Source organism: Thunnus albacares, chromosome 8 (assembly GCF_914725855.1).
Source record: "Thunnus albacares chromosome 8, fThuAlb1.1, whole genome shotgun sequence".
Taxonomy (NCBI): Eukaryota; Metazoa; Chordata; class Actinopteri; order Scombriformes; family Scombridae; genus Thunnus; species Thunnus albacares.
This window is the reverse complement of record NC_058113.1, coordinates 6,656,317-6,677,466: the sequence shown is the minus strand read 5'-3', so window position 1 is coordinate 6,677,466 and position 21,150 is coordinate 6,656,317. Positions and strand designations below refer to the sequence as shown.

Below are 21,150 nucleotides of genomic sequence, written 5' to 3'. Positions count from 1 at the left end.
TGGGGCCGAGCCGGGTGCTTTAATCACCCCATTCTCCTTCTCCCTCCCTCCCTCCTTCCCTCTGGCCCTCCACTCATCTCATTACAGACAGGAGAGGGTGAGAAGTGAGGCCTGCATAGACCTCAGCATTAATTATTGAACCCTATCTTCTTTTACTCCAGCTCCTCCTCCACAGTCTCTGATAACTTTTACATAAAAGAGCAGAGGCTAACCCGCAGCCACTATACAGTGTGGTAGGTATAGCATAGATGCACTGTATAGTAAGAGACCCGGTTTGGGGATTTAACCATTCAGTGTCTGTGTTACTTAATAGCCTGCATGTGACAAGTTTGCCAGAGCAAGCAGATATATAGGTCCCCTTCTTAATTGCATTTTAATTGCAAACGTTCCTTATTGCTCCAGTTGAGCTTCAGTACTAATTAACTCCATTCTGTTTTAATGGGTGCTGTCGTGGCGAGGTAAAACAAATAATTATTAAAACTGCCATTTGACTCCGACTGCACTGCCTTTGTCATGTTGGCTGAGTTATGCTCTGCTCATTGCCTCCCGCCATGCCCAGTCAATTTGAATCGCTCAGTTGGAGGCCGGCTAATGGAGGTTGTTGAGGTCATCTTGGCCAAAGCATCCAGACAACTTGAGGGCGACTTGACTGTGATGCTGAAAATCTTAATGTTATCTCCTTCTGTCCCCTGCCCCTGTCTTATGCTTTTGTATGTATGTGTGTGCGTGTCGGTGTGTGTGTGTGTGTGTCTGTACGTGCCTCCTGCAGGTTTGAATAGTCAACATCAAGCCTCGACCCTCCCAAAGCCTCTGAGCAGGAGAAAGAAGACGCCGCCAAGATGTTCAGCACCAAAAGGTCAGCACAATGTCACTTTTGATCTATTCTTATCTGCACATAAAAAAAAAAGCGTCAGAAATCTCAGGGCATTTTAAAATGGCTTCTGTTGATAATAGCTGACATTTCTGGTCAGCTATGTTCCACAGATGACTTAGGATGTGAAAAGACATTGATGTGAGGAAAAGGGGATGGTTGATTTCAGATCACAACACAAAAAAAGCCATTTTTGTCTATTATTTGTCCAAGGCGAAGTACGTAGATAATATAATTTGAGACACCATACCTTTATGCATCTATATCTATAAATTAATATTTTTAGCTACTAAATTTCAAACTAGATGGACAGTTGAGAATCTTTTAAACACAATTGTTAATACTTTCATTGAGCCTTTGTAGGAAGTTAAAGAAGCCCAGTTTACAGTCCTCTGTGCTTGTGTGTACATTTTGTATTTTTAATGTGGCTTGTGGTAGCGTACAGTCTGCATAAATCATTTATGGCTGTGGCTTTTCTGGATGTTGACTGCGAGGCAGAAGTGGTCACATTGCTTATCTAGTATATGTAAGGTGGATCAAAACAAAAGGCTTATGGTTGCTTCTTTCGTGTTGTTTTAATCCTAGGTGGACTAATTTACACCTTGGGTTTGGTTTATATCTGAGTATCTGAGTCCATTGATACATTCCTGAGAACATTCCATTCACTCTGCTATTGAAAACACAAATTAATTCCTCTTGAATAATTAATTACATGATTTCAAATAGAACACTGTGTTTTGAATCAATATGGTTATAATGTACAGGCTTATTGCCGTGAAACTTGTTTTTGTTTTTACAGCCTTTATATAGCCTAAGGAGGAAGGCTGTGTGCAGAAATTGTAGCTTGCATGATTGCAATTTTTCCAATAAGTAATGTGAAACTAAAACAGTGACATCTCATTATTTGTTGCTTAATAAGAAAAAAAACACATTTACTTACTATTTTATTCTGAGATATTTATAAAAATGAATACAAACTGTCTAGAAAATCTGTTTTATTGTGTAGAAGACATCTATTTGAAATATAGTTTTTACAAAGGAAATAAGTTGTCAGTCTGCAAGTGCAGTTTGTATACAATATACAAAATACATTTTCATTTTCAAGTGTAAGAAATTGATATTTTGTTATTGTTATCATTATTATTATTATTATTATTATTATTATTATTATTATTTAGTAAGGTGCAATCCTGCTTTACTTTACTACTGTCCTTTACTACCTACAGATGATGTTCCAAGGCCAAAGGCAATTCAAACTAGATTTTTTTTGAGGGGTTACAGGTTAAATATATATATATTTTTCCTTCACAATAGCACATTCCTGTGTGCTATTGTAGGCTAATGCTAATGCTCCTGTGTAGGCTAATGCTAGCAGCTCTGTCCTGCTGTTTATTGAATTTGGGGAAGTTTACAATCCGGCAACTTGAACCAAACTCTATCTCTGTATGAAATCAAGCACCCATTGTTTCAAAAATATTTGAAACCACTCAAAGAATTCTGAGTGGTAAATTTGCCACTGTTAGCACTGTAAACTGCATGGGCCTATGTGCTGTACAAGGAAAATTTCACAGGTGTCGCAACAGTAAGAAAGGGGACGGGGCTTAGCAAACAGTCAGTTAAGGCCATTCATGTATAAAAATCTTAGCCATATTTCTGTACATATTGAAATCTGTCTCTAAACCTATTCTGAGGGCTTAAAAGTATATGTGCAATCTAGGTATTTTCTGTGTGAGAGTTAGAAAGATAAAGGCACACAGCTTGCAGTCCCCAGATATGACTAAAGAGAAAGTCGTCTTGATTGTATCACAAACAGAGGCTTGTGCTCTAAAAGTAATTTTGATTTTTACACATCTGTCTACAGTACTTCTAGTTTATATTGTTCTGCCACTGATATATGCAATATCAGATGTTCACCCATAGATACAATCACCTATAGTATATGTTACACACACATACACTTTTTATCTGTAGCTAAGCCCATACGGATGTGAAAGACCTTTTGTACTGATGGCAGCAGAATCCAGTGGTGGAACCAGATGGTTGGATGAGAGTGACATTAACTTGTCAAATTGTGATTTACCCTGACAAAGAAGACTTGCCACTGCATTAGTAAGATATTGATTGCTTCTTTGCCTGCATGTTGATAGTCACACCTTCACACATAAGGTTTGTTTTAGTTATTTGGTTTTTGTCTGTCAGGATGAGATGTCAGCACTAAGAATATAGAGGAATATGTTTACAGGAGAAAGTTTCTGTTGTTGGGAAGTGAGGTATAGGAGGAGGTTAAGGTATTATAATGTGATAAGGACTGAGTGCTGTCACAATGCTGCATCCATCCACCTGTCTCCTAGAAGCATGTGTGATCATCATACTGTGGGTGAAAAGATGATTAAACCAAGCCAGCTCTTCATCTTCAGGGAGCTGTGTCAGCACAGTCGATGACACGGATACGCTCAAAATGACTGTAATAGGCTGCCATCTTGAAATTCAAAGACTCAAAAAGCTCATTCACATTTTTGCTGAATATGAAACAAAGCATTTTTCTCCCACTAAACTGCTGAACGAAACATAAAGTGGTTGAGGAAATCTGTGTATCTGTCAGAGATTGCTATGTGCTGTTGTGGCTTTATCTGTGGGTTTTTAATATTGGTTTTCCTCTTGGGTTCCCTCGAGTCATCTCCAACAACACCTACATACAATGCAAGAGCGTAATTAAAAGTCTTTCATTAAAATTTAATCAGTCAAACGTCTTAACATAGCAGTTTACCTTTAATTTGAATAGAATGAAGTGTGGAACAGAGGCACGGATAATAAATCCAAAGCATTAGCACTCTGCTCCTTACTCTGTTTAGTGCTCTCTCCTCTAATAATATGAATTGTTTTACTGTTATGGATAAGCTGAGAGTGCAGCATATCCACAGCTTGATTGTTTGTGTCTACATGTGGTCATTAAAATGTAACTGGAGCGCTGTTAAACTGAGTCTTTCATTCTGGATGAGAACATTTATGAAGTGATGCACCATAGCTTTCATTTGGGTTATTCATAAATCCAGCTCCATGAAAAGAAACAGATATGATTCCTTTGAATGTTGGTGTAATTTATGTTATGCTCTAGACAGAGATGTCCAGAAAAGGAAATGACAAGCCAGCCTTAATCCTTAGACTAATAATTACTGAATTGCCATTGTGTTTCATCTTATTCTTTCAGCCTGACATCATGTTCATGTTAGCCAGTTTCTTGTTGGGACTGAGTTCTTTTGTTCTGGTATGTTTGAACTAATCAGTAGCAACTAACTTGTACATCCTGCCAACATCATTTTCAGTTCACACAAAAGCCTCTCACATTACACGTTGTCATTTGATACAGTTATCATCCTAAAAACTGCTTTAAGGTTTTTCCTCACAATTAAAGAAATAGGTCGATATAAGCGTTGTTATTTCTGAAAGTCCACTTATAGCAACTTGTACAGTTATGTCAATTGCATGCATGCTTGTTGCCAATTTTGTGGCCATTTTTCTGTCACTGTTTTTCATGGATGTGGCTAAGTAGCTAGCTAGTTAATTAGGAAAATGACATCCCCCTTCTTAATTCTGCCTACAAAGCTGATTATTCGAAGCTCTGATTGGCCAATTGTTTCTCCAAATAGCCATCAGCAGGCACAACGCCATACCTATGTGAAATGCTGTAGTCCAGGGGGGCAAGTGATGCGAGTGGACACACAGGTTATGTAATGAAAATAAAACTGAGTGTACAAGAAATGTGTGTTGTAATCATCCATTCCATTGTAAAACATCATGTGTGGCTTTAGAAATGTAATCAAATACAGTTTAAAACTGATTGTGTAATAAGATTTTCATTCATTTTCATTTCCAAAGAAACAGTAAGTTTTTACCATCAGTGCAAAAGCCAAAGCTACAAAAACTTTACCCAGTGTAAGTAAACAGCTTATTCCCTCAATACTCCTGACTCTAGGCAGTTTTGTAGAAACTTTTGCACAGGTGTTTCAAGGTTTGTTCAATGTCTATTCTTGTCATTTCTTCAAGTAAAAAGGTTTCATACGTGGCTCCTGGCTCCAGTCTTGTGAACCAGTGTGGGTGGACAAGGATTCAGTTCAAGGCCTAGAGGAATGTTGTTACCATGTTGTCAGCTGTTGTCTGTGACTGGTTATTCCAACCTGTCCTCTTATTATAACTATCCTAATCTACATACCATCTATGTGGATATGCCCAAAAAAGTAAAACACACTGGTAAAATTATTACTAAAATTCCTGTACTTGCATAGATATTTGAGCATGTAGTCTTATAATTCTACTCTAAAACTCCAGCTCTAATACACAACACAACCTCAGTTTGACCCCATGTTTTCCAGTCAAAGTCACTCAGCATCATCTTCCCAGGCTGAGGAGAAGACTGTCAAAAAGAGTAATTCCATGTCCATCCTCGGTTGTCACCCATTTTGGGTCATTGGTTCAAACTAGTTCCTCCCAGCTGTTTTTGTAAACTGTCGGGACAGGAACAGGAAATAACTGTCATGCCAGCAGTAGCTCTAGCAGACATCTTGAAGAGTCGGCATTGCGGTGTCACGACTGGACCAGTAATTGCTTTCAGTGGGAGCTGTAATGAAATTACTGCAATATGAGTTGGACACATTAGAGGCAAAATGGAAGACTTGAAGACTTTTTTTTTTGCCAAATCTTTGGCAGTTCAGCTGATGTTTCACTGTAGCTTGGCCCCTTTTTGTAAAGAGATGTTGAGGAAAGGTGGCTTCCTGTGGTAGCCTCACAGGATGACTCATCGCAAACAATCCAAACAATGAAGAAGGTAAACTCTGTTATTATCTGTTACACCACACGCTCTGTCCCTGCAATATGTCCTTGGCATACTCTTGTACCATGATGACATACGTGTGCAAGTACCTGCACCTCTGCCCTCATCTATACAGTGATCAATATGTCACATTCTCATCATGCAAGTTAAGCTTATAATGACACATTAGTAATTACAGTCTTAACAAAATACGAGATCCGACATTGACCCTCCCACTTATCTTGACCTTCATAAGGAGTAATTGGATATCTAACTATCTGTAGCTAGAAGCTGTTGATCGACATCAAGGGGCCTTGCACTTGATTACTTATGTATGCGGGGGGAAGAGAATGGTGTCTAGGGAGTAGAGTGCATGCTGGGATGTGTTAACCCCCTGCGAAGGCCTGCTGATCCAATCATGATGAACAGGCTGCCATCCTGATGCCGCACACTGACTCTCCTTGGACCGACCTTGAGGGGTGTTGCAACAGTGCGTCTCATTGCATGAAAGCCTTGCATGAAAGACATTATCTGTCTTGCACTTTCTTGTAATGTAATATACATCAGCTTGGGCTGTACGCAATTGATTTTGTTGAATACTAAGTGAGTTTTTCCATTCAATTCTAACTTGGCTGCAAAAAAGGGTATGCATTAAAATCAATTTACAGTGTTAAACTGCAGATAACTGTAGCAACAGAATATCTTCTTTGTATCACTGTTGCCACTTAAAGGGAAGTTCCAGTTTCATATGACTTACTTACCTACTTTTGTTGTTTTGGCCACCATTCTGATCAGTGATTGTACTCACCAAAGTAATTTCCGAGATCTGGCAACAACAACATCATTTAAAAGTCCAACAGAGCAAAGAAGTATTTTCCTGACCTTGAAACTCACTTTGTGCGTCTGTGTGGTATTTTGTTGACCAGTGCACAGTGCACAGGTGGGAGGAAAGGCGCAGACAAGTGGGAGGGTCATTCAAATGAAGCAGCGCAAAGACAGTTGTTGTATTTTGGTTGACATTTGGTCCTATATATTGACACTGAAAACAGATGTCTCAGAAGCATGTCGGTTTCTGACGCAATGTCAATTTGCTGTTGCTTTGGTAATTTTTATCAACAAGGTCAAACTAAATACTTTCTGCAAATGTGCTGCAATAACAGATTAATTCTTTAAATATGAGTAAGTTATTAAATACTCTCCAACCAAAATCGGCACACAAAACAACATTTAATGAGGTTAAAGCACGAAAGTCAGTAAATCAGTCTGCATTAAACTTTAAATGAATGTGGGTGAATCTTAAAGTATCTGTTGTCCACAACTGCTTTATACTGTATGAAAAGCTTCTCCAACAGGTCATTAAATCCCTGCAGCATCTGAAGGCAGGAGGACTGATATGTTGATAAATCCACAGCCTCTGAAAAGTGCTGCGCCAGAGCGCGGTGCTGTTATGCACAGCCGTTCACTGTGTTTACCTTCATTAAATCACCAGATGTCACCAGGCTGCTACAGAATAACCACACACACCTCTACATGCATCAGACTGGTTGGTTATGATAAGAGATTTTGCCTTTTTGGGCTCATCATAGCCTCTTCTACAGCTTTCTTTTCAGCAAAAGTAGTTCATGTTTAAAAAATGAAACACATTACAGTGCAAACGCTGTTGTATAACATTAATTACTAAATTATGCAACCATTTACAAGATGAGATACATTAGTACTGTGGCTGAAATAGCGTCGTCATATAAACGGCTTCACCAAAAATATTTTTTTAATTTCTTTTATTAGTAACTACCTGATGAAAAAATCCTACTCCATCTTTGGCTGCAGATTTGTGGTGATGTGTGTTCATGTTGTGGCACTCCGAACCATCCAGACACAGCTTATCATGTTTAACTGTGATTGGCACACCTGACACACTCCTTCAGAACTATGAAAGCCAGATGTGACTGGCTGAAAGAGTATTTAATAATCACCACATCCACTGATCTATATTCACCTTCATCCAGCCCTTTTGCGTGTTGCGCTGCTGCACATACATGAACCAAAACAGCAGGTACGCCTGAAGATGCCCACACTGTCTGTGTGCCTGAGACGTACCACGCTGCGCTTTTCATTGCACTTGCACAGTTAAAATAAGGCCCATGATGTCTTTTGAGTAAGTGGCTTTGAATTCTTCAAGAGTCAAACTTAGTAAGAACTCTCTTTCAGTATTACTCTCTTCAACTACATGCAACACACACATGCTCACAACATACATTCTAACGGTATGGCCATAGACATCATTAGAAAACTGTGGAGACTGTAAATACATTTAAAGAGCTCTTCATCACAAATAACTGAACTTCATAAATTGATGCCGTCAGACGCCATGTGCTGTTGGATCCTTAGTTCTAACGAGCAATACTGCTGAGAACACTCCGAGAGTGGACGAGAGGCTACCATACGAGCCTGCATGAGCAATGTGGATATAATCAGTCTCACTGCGGGGGATGTCCAAGTTAGTCTGTACCTACACACCCGCCTAGTTAAATGGTGCAGACGGCAGCAGCATTTTGATCAGCCAGCCTTCGATGCAGCAGGTCCAGGACATAGGAAGTGACAGCATCAGTAATAGAGCCTGAGGACTGCTAAACTCTGCAGGAACATGATGAGGAAAGTGCTTTCTGCTGACACAGGAAAGAGGGGGGTATCAAACATCAAGGGACACATTAATTCTACTGTTTCTTCATGGTCCTAAGCGGAGTGAGACTGAACAGATATGAAGGAAAGGATCTTAAATGTGTCGCTTTTTGTATACCGGAACATATCTTCATGTATTCAAACACGCTAAAGTGCAAGTGTGTATTCTCAGGAGTTAAATTCCATTATCATCTTTTCATTGAATGTTGATATTAAATGTCACTTAGTATTATCTGATTTTATCTTCTCATTGCTTTATCCACTCTAACTGCACAAGTCAGTTTCTCTGTATAATGAAAGCATCGTTCATTCTAACTTCTCTCATTGATTGAAGGCGGTCGATTTGACTGAGTCAACCACTCCATGGATTTTTGCCAGCTATTTAAGATGAGTTTGTGATTTTGGTGTGGAGATGAACAGGGTGTTGGTCAATAATCAGTGGCCAGAGATAAAATCCTAGCTCCTGACATGCAGATCACCAGCTGAGCATTACAGCTGCCGGACTGAACAACATTGTGAAGCTGTGTATGTGGACACTGTCTAAAACAAGATGAGGCTCTCTGAAGCTGTCAGTGTTAAAATGCTGTCCTAGTAATCATCACTAGCACACACGCCACTGCCATAACAACAGCAGTTGTACGTCATGGGTGTCTAAAACGCATGGCCGTGGTCTGTTTCAAGTGCACTCTAGCAACTTTGACAACGGTTTGTATTCTTGTGCTCTACACAAAATTAAAGTTCAGATTGGTGCTCTTTCTGTTCTGATGGTTACAGAAGCAGACCTGGCCTTATTCAGTCTGTAAATCTGGGAAATACAGTGGTGACCTCCATGCAAATCTACCCCACTGATGTGTTTTGTGCTTCTATCTGATGTGTGGTTTGGAGTTACGTGGGGAAACAGGAAAGGTTATGAGAGTAGCTTTGTCCTTAAGCATGGGGAACAAAAGAACTCACAGCCACCCTCAAACCTGAGTAGACACTGGTGATGTTTTAAAAGATGCTACCTCTAAATGAGAGGAAATTATTTAGCACTACACAAGCAAGAGACCATTTGTATTTTTGCACTACCCTAGCTTGCTTTACATATCAACATTCATTATCATTCACTGTGAAGTTAAAATAATATTTAGATGAACCTCTCTGAAAACCAGTACCCTTAAACTGCATTAATTGCTTTCTTGGCCACTTGGGGGCAGCAGAACAAAGTAAAACATTGACATATCAAATATTTCCCATACTTACTTACACATCCAGCAGACACAGTAAAACATAAGCATTGATTTGGAGTTGTGTTTCTGGCCACCTGACGAATGTAAGTCCAATATTCACTCTCCTTTTTAGCTCTGTTTTTGGTCTCCACCAGCCTATTTAAGCTACTAAATGCGCCAATATGTTCACCAGTTAGTTGCTAACTTTGTCTGTTTACTGCTGGGCAGCAGGTGTACAGTGCATTGAAAGCATATGCATGCTGTTGCTGGAAATGTGTTTTTGGGACTGAAAATCAAAGCAATGAGCTAAAAGACACCAAAACACTTTGCAGAGTTGAGGGGAACTGCAAAGATTGGCATTAATTTTCTGTGGGTTCGTCACTACGAGCAACCTCTTTCATATTACACATAGCCACTTGATCCATTGTTATTGTAAAAATATTAATAAGTACAGCTTTAAACATTAGCTTAGCATTTTACTGTCTGTATTTCATATATGACTGTTATTTCTCACCTCTGAAACAGTTTTTGTTCACCACATCTAGCCCAGAAATGTCAAGCATAAGTCCCTGAGATTCAGCAAGCTCTGTTTTGTAGCTTTTTTGTTGTTGTTGCTTGCTGTCAACTTTGAAAATTGGGGTAACACATCTGTAACACAGTGCTTGTATTGATGCTTTATCAGGATGAATATAGTTAATGTTTACAGCATGTGTATCATCAGGGATTGTTCTGAGTACGCCCAGTACTCAAAACATATTGCACCCTGCTTTGACTTGCACTGGGTAATCAAAGTGAGTGGTTGGTGATTGGGGTGTAGCTCCACCCAAAGGATCCTCTGCATCACATAAACCAAAACATAAGCATATAGCAACCAAGGTATGTTATATGCATGTTTTTTCTGTGAGGTAGATATGGTGTTATTAGTCTCACTACTCTCACATCCCAGCACTTGTCACTCAATTTGATGAGCTGTCTGCTACAATCTAGAGATGTCCACTTCTAGCTGGAGGCTATAAATCTCTAAGAAAAAAAGAAGCAACAGAAATGTTCAGTGGTTTTGAACAGGTTTGCCCACTGGTCACGAATTTGTTACTGCTGTCTCCTGCTGTTGCTGTGACCTTTCTGAGCTTGACAGCAGCACAACAACAAATGTTATACACCCCAGAAGCAGGATTTATGACTGATGATGTAACACACATGCCTATAGTTGTTATTTTAAAATGTGTATTAGTGCATGTTGTAGCTTTATAAGAGAATAAAGTGTTTTGATTTTTTGAATTTTTCTGTTGTAGCTGAACTGAAGCTCCTCAGTGAGTGTTGTTTTTTGCAAAACAAAAAAAACACTGTACATATCGTCAGGAGCCTGTACTTAGTCGAAATGTATTCTTCACATATCAGATCAATGCACAGAGGTTGGATGTCACCTAGTGAAATTGGTGAAAGTGAGCCTGTAGGCCATTGGCACCAGCTAATGAAATTTTAATGAAGCTTTATTTAGAACTATATTTTACCGGATTACGTTCCAGGCTCCGTTTCCAACTTCAAAGATGAGTTTTCACCACTGCTGGGGGTAGGAAGCCTAGCTGCACCACTCCCAAGAATTGGGGAGGTTTCTTGACAAATTTGTGCTTGTCCCCTGACTCACCTTATTTTTCATCCCTCTCCCATCCCGCTCTGTTAATCCACGAAGTGAGATATGCAGCGGGTTTGTGTGTGGCTTTCTCGATTAGATTAGTGCTTTCATCACTTGTGGCCAGATGAGAGATAGAATGACTGGGGGGGTTATAGAACTGCCAGCTCTCCATTTAAATGGAGTGGTGACGGCTTAACCCCAGAATAAACACTTCATGAGCTGTGTATGTTTCATAATGTTAACATTTCTGCTGCTCTTATGTATTCATATCCGAGAGCTGTGAATGCATCTCATTGGTTGCATATTTTGGAGTGCATACAGTAGGGCTGTGTGATGAATCATATTAAGATCACAATCTTGATTCTGGCTGCCATGCAATCTCATTTTTATGTGTCGATTCTGCCATGTTTGCATTAGTGCTGTGATCCCTTGCATGTAACTAAGCACTTCCAATTTCCCCCTGAGCTGTATCAACAAAAAGAGAGGGTCAGGACACCATCATGAATAAATCTGATGTATGTGAGAGACAGAGGTGTAAAATGCGGTGAAAGAAAAAGCTTCATATATATTCAACATCATAAATGTGTCCACCCCCGGTTCTGACAGTTACAATGTGCTTCTACTGTAAAAAGTTGTGCAGTATGCTGTGTAGAAGCAGATTCAAAGATGATGAGGACGAATGTCAAAAGCACCTATGTTCCCTAGGAAGCAAATGTAACACTGCAAATTTGTAGTGTCACAGAAAAACTGAGTTAGCTGTCAACGCCAGAAAACTTCAGCAGAAAATCCCTGTCACCCTTAAAAAGACTGCAGAGACTATGATTTATCACCTATGTTAGCCAAAGTTATGGCTTTGTTTAACACTGTAAAACAAGGGATTCATGCTTTTACGAGACATACGCTCTCAATACCTTCCTGCAGGAGGTCTTGTATCTTGTGCTACCTGCTCTAACATCATACATCTAACGTAGCAGCAGTCGAGGCAGAGAGTGAAAAAAAAAAAGCTTCATATTTTCTGATTGTGGCAGATTTATTGTCACGCCAAACTATGGAATCATACATGAGCCGGACAGTTTGTTTTTATCAGTAATGACTTCATCATGAACAGACTGAGTCTACAGACTGTGAGGATTAGTGAGGATCACACAGGACTGAAGCTGGCTCTTGCTCACAGTGCTTGAAGTGGAAAAAATGGCTTGCACACAGGCTACATCTAGCTAGGGTGAGCTGTATATTAGTTGTATTAATTTGTTTTTATTTATTTTTTTTAATTTGTTCAAAGGTCATCCAAAGAGCTTGATTGATTATTCTTACATTTTGCGCTCCATGTAGTAACATATGAGCATATGGTCATATTGTTTGTTCTGTCTGCATGAAGACAATTTGGATTGCATTAAAAAAAAAACATTAAAGGGGACATATAACGCACATTTTCAGGTCTATAATTTTATTTTAGGGCTCTACTGGAATATCTTTGCATGATTTACAGTTCAAAAAACTCATCATCAATTTATTTATCTTAAGGCCCCCCTCCAGATGAGCCCACTCTGTTCTGATTGGCCAGCTGTTGGAAGCTGCGTCACTGCTAACTTCCTCCAGCTCCAACTTGCAGGGAGCATTTTTACGTATGTTCTCCTCAAGTTTTGGAACTTTGACCATGGGCTGCAACTAACAATAACTTTCATTACTGATTAATCTACTGATTATTTTCTTAATTAACTGATTAATCATTTGGTAAAGAAAATGTTATAAAATAACAAAGCCCAAGGTGACATCTTCAAATTGCTTGCTTTGTTTGACCAACAGTCCAAAACCCAGAAGCATTTAGTTTCAGTTTAGAAAAGAGCAGTATCCTCACAAGCGAGAAGCTAGAACCAGAGGATGTTTTTGTGTGCTTGAAAAAAAGACTCAATTCTGAGGATATAGTACAAAAAGGGGATGACATCATTAACCCAAGGTGCACGTGCTCACATTGGATTCCTTGGCGTATGATAAATATCTATATTACATTTGAGTACAGTCAACCTTTGGCCTTCTCTTTTTCTCTTGACCTCTCTGTCCCCCTCACTCAGTCTCTCTGTCTGTCTCTTTCCCTCCCTTTCATTCTCTCTTTCTCCTCATCCTCCTGTTGGATGGATGGTTTGCAGCTTAGCTAGGTGTAGCAGCTGGTGCCCCAGGAGATCGCTGACCTGGGGTGAGCACTGAAGAAGAGTCAAATTAACGTTTTATTTCATTACTCACATTGAAACACCAGCAGCGGCAGAAGCTCTCAATGTCATCCAGAGGGTAAACGCTGCTCAACCAGGGGGAAACAACAAAAACATCAACAGCGGCATCACAACACAGGAAGACGATACAAATTTACATCTCCAACACTGGAAGCAAAACTGGTGTTTGTTTAAAAATGTCTATGTATTTTAGACTATAACAGTTCTTTGCAACGCCTGCAGCATCTCTCTTGTTCTGCTGTCTCTTCCTCTCTTTATCTCTGAGGCTACAGTATTATGTCATGCAAACAGATTGGGCCAGCAGTAGCCAGAGAGCAGCAGAGAGAGCACCTCCGGGTGGTTGGATGTGTTTGTTAAGCATGGTAATTCACTGTGGGGAGAATGCTGGGGGGGAAAAAACAGCCACCGCTTCAAAGATAGTCTGCCTCTGTAACTGTGCAGTCTTTCTCTGTCTGAGCTTTCATCCTTGTGGTTTGAATTATTCCATATCTTATATAAGGGCAGATTAAGAAAATAAATAAATAAATAAATATTAAAAAAAAAGACAGATAGCAATAGACAAAACAGCTTCAAACAGGCAGCAGTTAGGAGTCGGATATGCAACGTCTGCGGCTATCTCCCACTGCCATTGCATCTAACTCAATTTGCTGACTGCTGTGACGTTTTTGTGATCATGGAAAAGTGCAGTGGCTGAATTTATTGTTATAGGGCCTCTGCTTTTTTGATAAATGTACTCTGAGCTCATCCTTATCTGACAGGAAGCATTAAAACATCATTCATCTCATTTGTTTCTGCATCTCTTTCCAAAGTGACCAAATAACATTGGCATCTGAGGACGGCAACATGGGTTGAGGTGACCAAATTAAAAGTGAGTCGAGTGCAGGACATTGTGCTAGTTATTGAGGGACAGAGCAAGATGTGAAATGAAGAAAAACATGGGAATTTCTGTGGGAATCAAATAAGTGTACATTCTTAGAAATGACATCTCTGGGAATTACCGCATATGTACAGTATATGTCATATACAAAATCTCTTTTATAAGGTATAAATTCTCCATATATGTAATAGAGTATACATCAAATCAATTAAAATAGATGTTACAGATGTGTTTCATTTACAGTATAATTATGTATTCCATACTGTATTTAGTATTACTACTGGATACATATGGAATATACGGTATGTTGCACATGTAATTGTTAACTGTAATTGGCCATAGACTACTCCATTAAAATTAGACATTACGACTGCAACTGACGATAACTATCAATACTGATTAATATACAGATTATTCTCTTCAATTAATTGAGTCATGGTTTGGTCTGTGAAATATCAGAAAAGAAAAAGTTTGTCAAAAAAGCTCTGTCCTAAAGCCGAAGATCATGATATTGCTTGTTTAATTCTACTATTAGTCCAGAACCCAATTATACTCACTACACTATCACATCAGACAGAGAAAACAGCAAATCCCTCACAAAAATTTAGAAATTTGTGCTTGAAAAAATGACTTAAAGGTTTAAAAGGTCAAATATTTAGCTGGCTTTTTGCAATCTAGTTTATAGTAGAGAGATTATCTTTAACTATTTAACACATTCTCTGGAGCTGTCAGTTGATCAGACATTTTGTTTGTAGGTTCAACCACTGTGGTCCAGTTTGGTGTAAAGTCCAGTGCAGCCTGTAGTGGTTGCTAGTGGACCTTTGAAAGGACTTGACTTTACAGGTCTCTGTAATGTATGCAGGGGAGATATAGTGGTCTCAGAGCGCTATTAAAAACTGAAAGCCTCAAGCTTGTATTCATGGAGAGGTGAGCCAATGTGACATTGACTCTGATTTATGGCTTTTCAACAGATGGCCTACTAAATTTTCAATATCATTACTCAAGCAAATGTCTTAAAACAAAGTGGAAAATAAAAAACACCAATAAGCATTCCGACCAGTGTTGGAAACATGACTCTTTATCGCACACATGTGCAAAAACAAAACGGTGTGGGTTGGAAATTGAATAAATAATGCATAATCGTGAAGCTTACACATTGACAGTCCTGTGTGGCTCTTTAGCTGATTGCATTTTTTCAGGGAATGCATTATTAAGTAAGTGTGTTATGAATCGCACTACAAATGAAATCCTTTTGACTTAAAAAAAAAAAAAAAATTCAGCCACCTACCCCCAACACCCCTTCATCCAATTGTAAGTATAAAAGTGGAGTTTGACAGACGGTGGAAGAGTTGTAGAGAAGTCAGAGCATTGAGACATTTTCGTGGTGAGCAGGGGCATTACGACAGAGGGAAGAAAGGTACCTCTTCTACTCATTTTACACAGGGTTCACTGGAAGGCTAAGGTAGCAGCATCAACGACACACCAGTGCTCATCAGCCTCCTACACGGAGGCAGCTGTTCGCTCCACTTACTCCACTGTGAAGCCTGTTTTTCCTCCTTCCCTCGGCCCTAAAGTAGTGCAAGTGAAGTGGCCTGCAAGCTAGAGATTGGACAAGGTGCTCTACTTTGGTTGAATTTGTTACTGTTATACAGAGAAGAGATGTAAAAAGAGATTCTGGTTTGAACCTACAGCAGCTGGATAGGTTTTAATGCCTCCGCGCAGGCAACAGCCTTGACCGTCCGTCCCATTCTTGTGAATGCAATATCTCATGAACGCCTTGAGGGATTTTCTTCAAATTTGGCACAAATGTCCACTTGGATTCAAGGATGAACTGATTTAGATTTTGGTGGTCTAAGGTCAAAGGTCACGGTCACTGTGACCTCACATCCGTCACATTCTCTTGTGAACACGAAATCTCAGGAACACCTGGAACATCCACTTGGACTCAGTGACGAAATTTGATGGTTAAAGGTCGCTGTGACCTCACAAAACATGTTTTTTGCCATAACTCAAGAATTCATCTGCTAATTACGACAAAGTTTCACAGTCTCTAAGTGAAGACAGCATGTTTCACTGGAAATTATTCACTGGAATCATTGTGTCAATAAAGTGATAACTTTCATTTTACGAAAAAATACACTTTTTATTAAATTCCTTCAAAGTCTTCCCAACGAATATTATATGAGTCTGGACAGACATGGATGTAAACTGCAACTTGACTGGTTGGTGGAGGCATATACCTGCAAGGTGGTATTTCTGGTTGTTAATGAAAAGAACTTAACTGTTAAAGACATGCTGTACATTAACATGGAGACAGACAAGAAATATTTTAGATAACTTAGTTTACAACTTGATACCAGAGAACAAAAGAAATATGCTACATCATCAGGTTTATAGAGATAATCTGGTGCATAACTGTCCTTAAAACCATAATGTGCCATTTTTACACTTTGGTATGTACAGTATGTATGGATTAAACAAACAAGAAACAGTGAGCTAAATAGTGAGCTTTAGAGGTTACCTTTACTTTTGTACCTTTGGACAGGAACACACTGTTTCCAGTTTTTGTGCTAACCTAAGCCAACCAGGTACTGGCTGTAGCTTCATATTTACTGTTCAGACAGAGTTTTATGTATCTGCTCATGTAACTTTTGTCAAGAAATCAAATAAGCACGTTTCCCAAAAGGTTAAACTATTCCTTTTTAAAATTTTGTATTTCAAACATGACTTATGGAAGATGCAGTCAACAAATTAACATCCAAAATGGCCATCAGAGGCAATGCTGCCCAGTGTTTTATTTCCTGCATTGTTTTTTTGATTTATGCACTATGGGAAAAATGACACACTCACACATACATATCTCTTATTTTTGAGTTCCACTGAAGCGATGATTTCTAAATGATTTCTGACAAATCTACCCAGTGGTTCAGAGACATCTTAAAATAAACTGCCCTTTTCCCTCCATATCCTCCTGAGTACTGCTGAATTCAAATCACATCTCTTCCCCCTTTCCTGAGCTCTGTTGCCTAAGGTTGAGCCTGTGACTCATCATAAAGGAAAGAGAGAAAGTTAGATAATGTGGTGGCGCCCTCAACACTATGCAAACAGCATGCATATAAAGAATTACTGTATTAGAGCAAAGAAGTAAGGTCAAGTTCATTAACTAAGTGCACTGTGGATATTATGTGAATGCACATGAGCCTGCTGAACAGAATTGTACTAATGAAGCATTGTGCACAGGGGGATCAGGAGCAGATAATGTGAAGGGTGGTATAAAACACATACAAGCTAAACATAAAGACAGCTAGACTCAGATTTATTATTGTTTTGCATAGTTGAAATATTGAAGCTTTTTTCCCCCACTATAAGCATTCAGGCGACTTTTAAAGTAGTTCCAAAGTCAAAAGATAATTGTCAATTATTTATTACATTTTAGTTCAGTATTTCCTGTTCATATAATATAAAGGTTAATAACCAATGTGTCATGTTAATAAATTATATTCTATAACTTATTAATAATGTAATAAATGATGAATGTATACGGTCTTAATTACTATGATCAAATATCAAGTATAAAATTTTAATAGTTCATAATAAAAACTGCAATTTACATACTCGAAAGAATAAAATATAAAACTTTCAATATGCCTATACTATACTATAGCTTTCTACTTTTTGAAATGATATGAATGAGGAAAACATCGTTCTGCCATTACTACTGCATTAATTGTAGAAATGATGAATTAAAAGAAATATGATTTTTCATGTGCCCCAAATATCAGTTCTGCTAAACTGTCTCTTGTGTATCCCCACCAAATGCACCATTACTTTGATTGATATGATTTGGGTAATTTACTGCAATCAAAATGTTATATATGCTCCTCATTAGGTTTTGATGTAATACAGTGCACAATGCGTACTATACTGCAGTGCACTGCAAATAAGCGTGAAATACCTGTAATTAATCATGTTACGTCGGAGGTGCTCCTGCTTTTCTTAGTTGTCAAAAGCAAATCTTCAAATCTGAAAGCTGTATTGCTGTAAAATAGAAGCTATTTGCAAGCTCTATATCTGGCGGAACAGTGTCGAGTTAAGAACATTTGACAATGAATCAAAAATGAGAAGAATTCCCAGCTGTATTGTGTATATACTTTGTGAATTGCACATTGTTCTCCTGTGCATTCTCCTCGAGACTTTAAAGATAAATCTGCTCCAATGAAGCGCACTGCCTTTTGCTACAGTTTTGCACATCCCATCTTGGTAATGGCATCATCCTTTGACCTCATACTTCTGCTCTGTTTATATATCTGTGTATTGTATGGGGGTATATATATATATATATATATATATATATATATATATATATATATATATATATAATGTGTGTGTATCTGATCCACATCCCAGCAACTGTTTACTCTTAAATCTGAATCTAATCAAATATAATTCACTCTCCTGAACTGTGAGCTATGAGCTCTCTGCAGTCTGATTGCGGCCTGTGATGTGTTTACAGTCTTATGGTGCTGATTAAGTGCTGGGAAGGTTGTTCTCCACCAGCCACAGCTAAATTAAAATGCAGAGGTGAGATAGGGCCTGTCATCACCAGCATTAGCCCTTCACACACAAGAGGAGATGTGCCACAGAGTCAGCAGCAACTGCTTGCTCAGTTATGATTACAGTAAAATAGCACCTCTACTTCGAAATGGCTGAAACCACAGAAATGCCTGGGATTTCCTCTGTAATTGACCATTCTGTCCCTAACAGCTATTATCCAGTCCTAGCTTAGCAACCGTAACTAGGCATAGCAGGTCTGTCAAGCTTTCTCCACATGTTGAAATGAGGCACACAGAGCTGTGATTAAGTCAATACTCCATATACACAGTTTGGAGGGTTGTGTCGTTTTTATTAGACACAGAATTAATTTGTGTTCTCTGCTCAAACGTAAGTCGCAAACGTTACCATGTCCAGCTAACCAGCTAAATACCTGCTGTGGTAACCCAGCGTTATATCCAAGGCCAAGGAGCATTTCATACTTCATTATTTTGTGGGGTTAAATGTTACATTAAAAAAAGCCGGATTTACAATAACACATCCATTGTGTATTTCTTCCTTGTGTGGAAGCTGGTCATGGATGCTGCTATATTCGATGTAGGACAGACGTTAGCATCTCTGGTCTTCACTGGACTGGGGAAGTTTACACTCCAGCAACTCCAACCAAACTCAAAATAGTGCTAAATTTCCAAACCCATCGGTTACGGTAGTCCTCTTGTCAAAGCCTTTTTTAAGTTAAGTGAAACATACTGTTGAAAATATCAGCAATAAAACATACATCTGTGTTGCTTAACCAAGTATCTTCAGTAAAAGTCAAAAGTTTGGACGCACCTTCCTATTATCTTGAATGAGAGTGTGTCCAGACTGGTACTGTATGTCTGATCTTAAATTGTTTCCTTATCATACTTAATAATACAAGAATAGCTCTACACTGCAACACAAAACAATGTTGTTTCTTTGTTTCAATATTTTCTGCATGAATCATCTATGGGTAAGGACTTTTTGTTTGGGACAAGCTTTTGCCTCAGTCTTTTAGCACGATATCATGTATGTAGCCATTAAGTGCATATTTCAGACCCCTTTACAGAGGTCTGATTTTAAAACGAGTAAGCTGAAGGCATTTTATACTTTCAACTCATGAATGTTAGCTAGCTAACACTGCCGACGACAGTTGTCATTTCATTTGGCAAAATCGATTGGTCACAGGCTACAAATGAGATGCCTGCTTTTTTCTACTTCTATCTGAAGTTGAAGACACATTGTTTAAAAGATTACGAAAAATTTTGAGTGGTGAATTTACTCCCATTATCAATGTGAAGTGAATATGTCATGCAAAAATGGAAAGCTTAACAGCCATAGCAACAGTACTAAGGGGGCTGTAGCATGGTGAATGGTCAGTGCTCTTACAACATAATGACTTACAATTTTGATATATTGTGGTTGTGCTTTTTTCTATACTGCAAGATATACAGAACATCTTGCAAAACTCTACTTTGCTCCACAGCTCCCCTGCACCCAAAGCTCCACTAACCAAATCAGAAATGCTTCAAGTCTTCCTGATGTCTGAGGTTATCGACATGAGCCTGCCAGCATCATTCATTCTCACTCTGTTTGGCTTGTGAAATTGAGACATCTATATTTGATGTCCTGAGCATGTTTCTCTGAGAACATCTCTCTCACAGAAACCTGTCCCTGCTGCTCTGCCTTGCAAATCATCTGTTTCTGATATGGTCTCAATGTGGACCCTCACAACTGTTAAGTGTGGCACTGAGAAATTCATGAATCCCATTTAAAGTACATGTCGAGTAACAACTGTATAGCTGGCACCAGTTAAGTCAGGAATGAAACTGTCTATGTGGCAGCATAGCTTTACAAATCATTCTGCCTGATAGCCTGCAGAGATACATACAGTCATTGTCTGCATAAATGGAGCATCACTTATATATGTTGACATCTGACAGGTTAATAGCAAGTAAGAATCAGTGCTGTGTGGGCATGAATGTTCAATCATAGGGACCACAATACTGCTTCCTTTTACTTTTTTTTAATACCCGAAGACCCCCCAGCTGTAATGAGCTTTGTTCTACTTGGGGAAGGAATGGATAAACAGTGACAGATTGTATCCATCCTTAGAAAAAGCTGTCCTCAACTTTAATGATGCTGGAAAAATGGAGAGGTCAGAGCAGGCTGTCTGCTGATCTCACTAATCAGCCGCCCAAAACAGAGTCTTGTCTCGAGGAACAGAAAATGACTCATAGTACTCAGTCTCCTCTCCTTCTTGCGTCATGTTTTCTAC

The 21,150-nt window shown here is 38.9% G+C and overlaps 1 protein-coding gene across 4 annotated transcripts in view; it reads left to right on the top strand.

The window, feature by feature from the left end:
* oxr1a (oxidation resistance 1a) overlaps nt 1–21,150 on the top strand; it is a 157,269-nt gene that overhangs the window by 12,050 nt on the left and 124,069 nt on the right. For all 4 annotated transcript variants that reach the window (XM_044358063.1, XM_044358065.1, XM_044358061.1 and 1 more), the window contains exon 2: nt 770–856. In XM_044358063.1, the coding sequence (XP_044213998.1) occupies nt 840–856 (17 nt within the window). In that variant the 5' untranslated portion in view covers nt 770–839. The remainder of the gene's footprint in view (nt 1–769; nt 857–21,150) is intronic.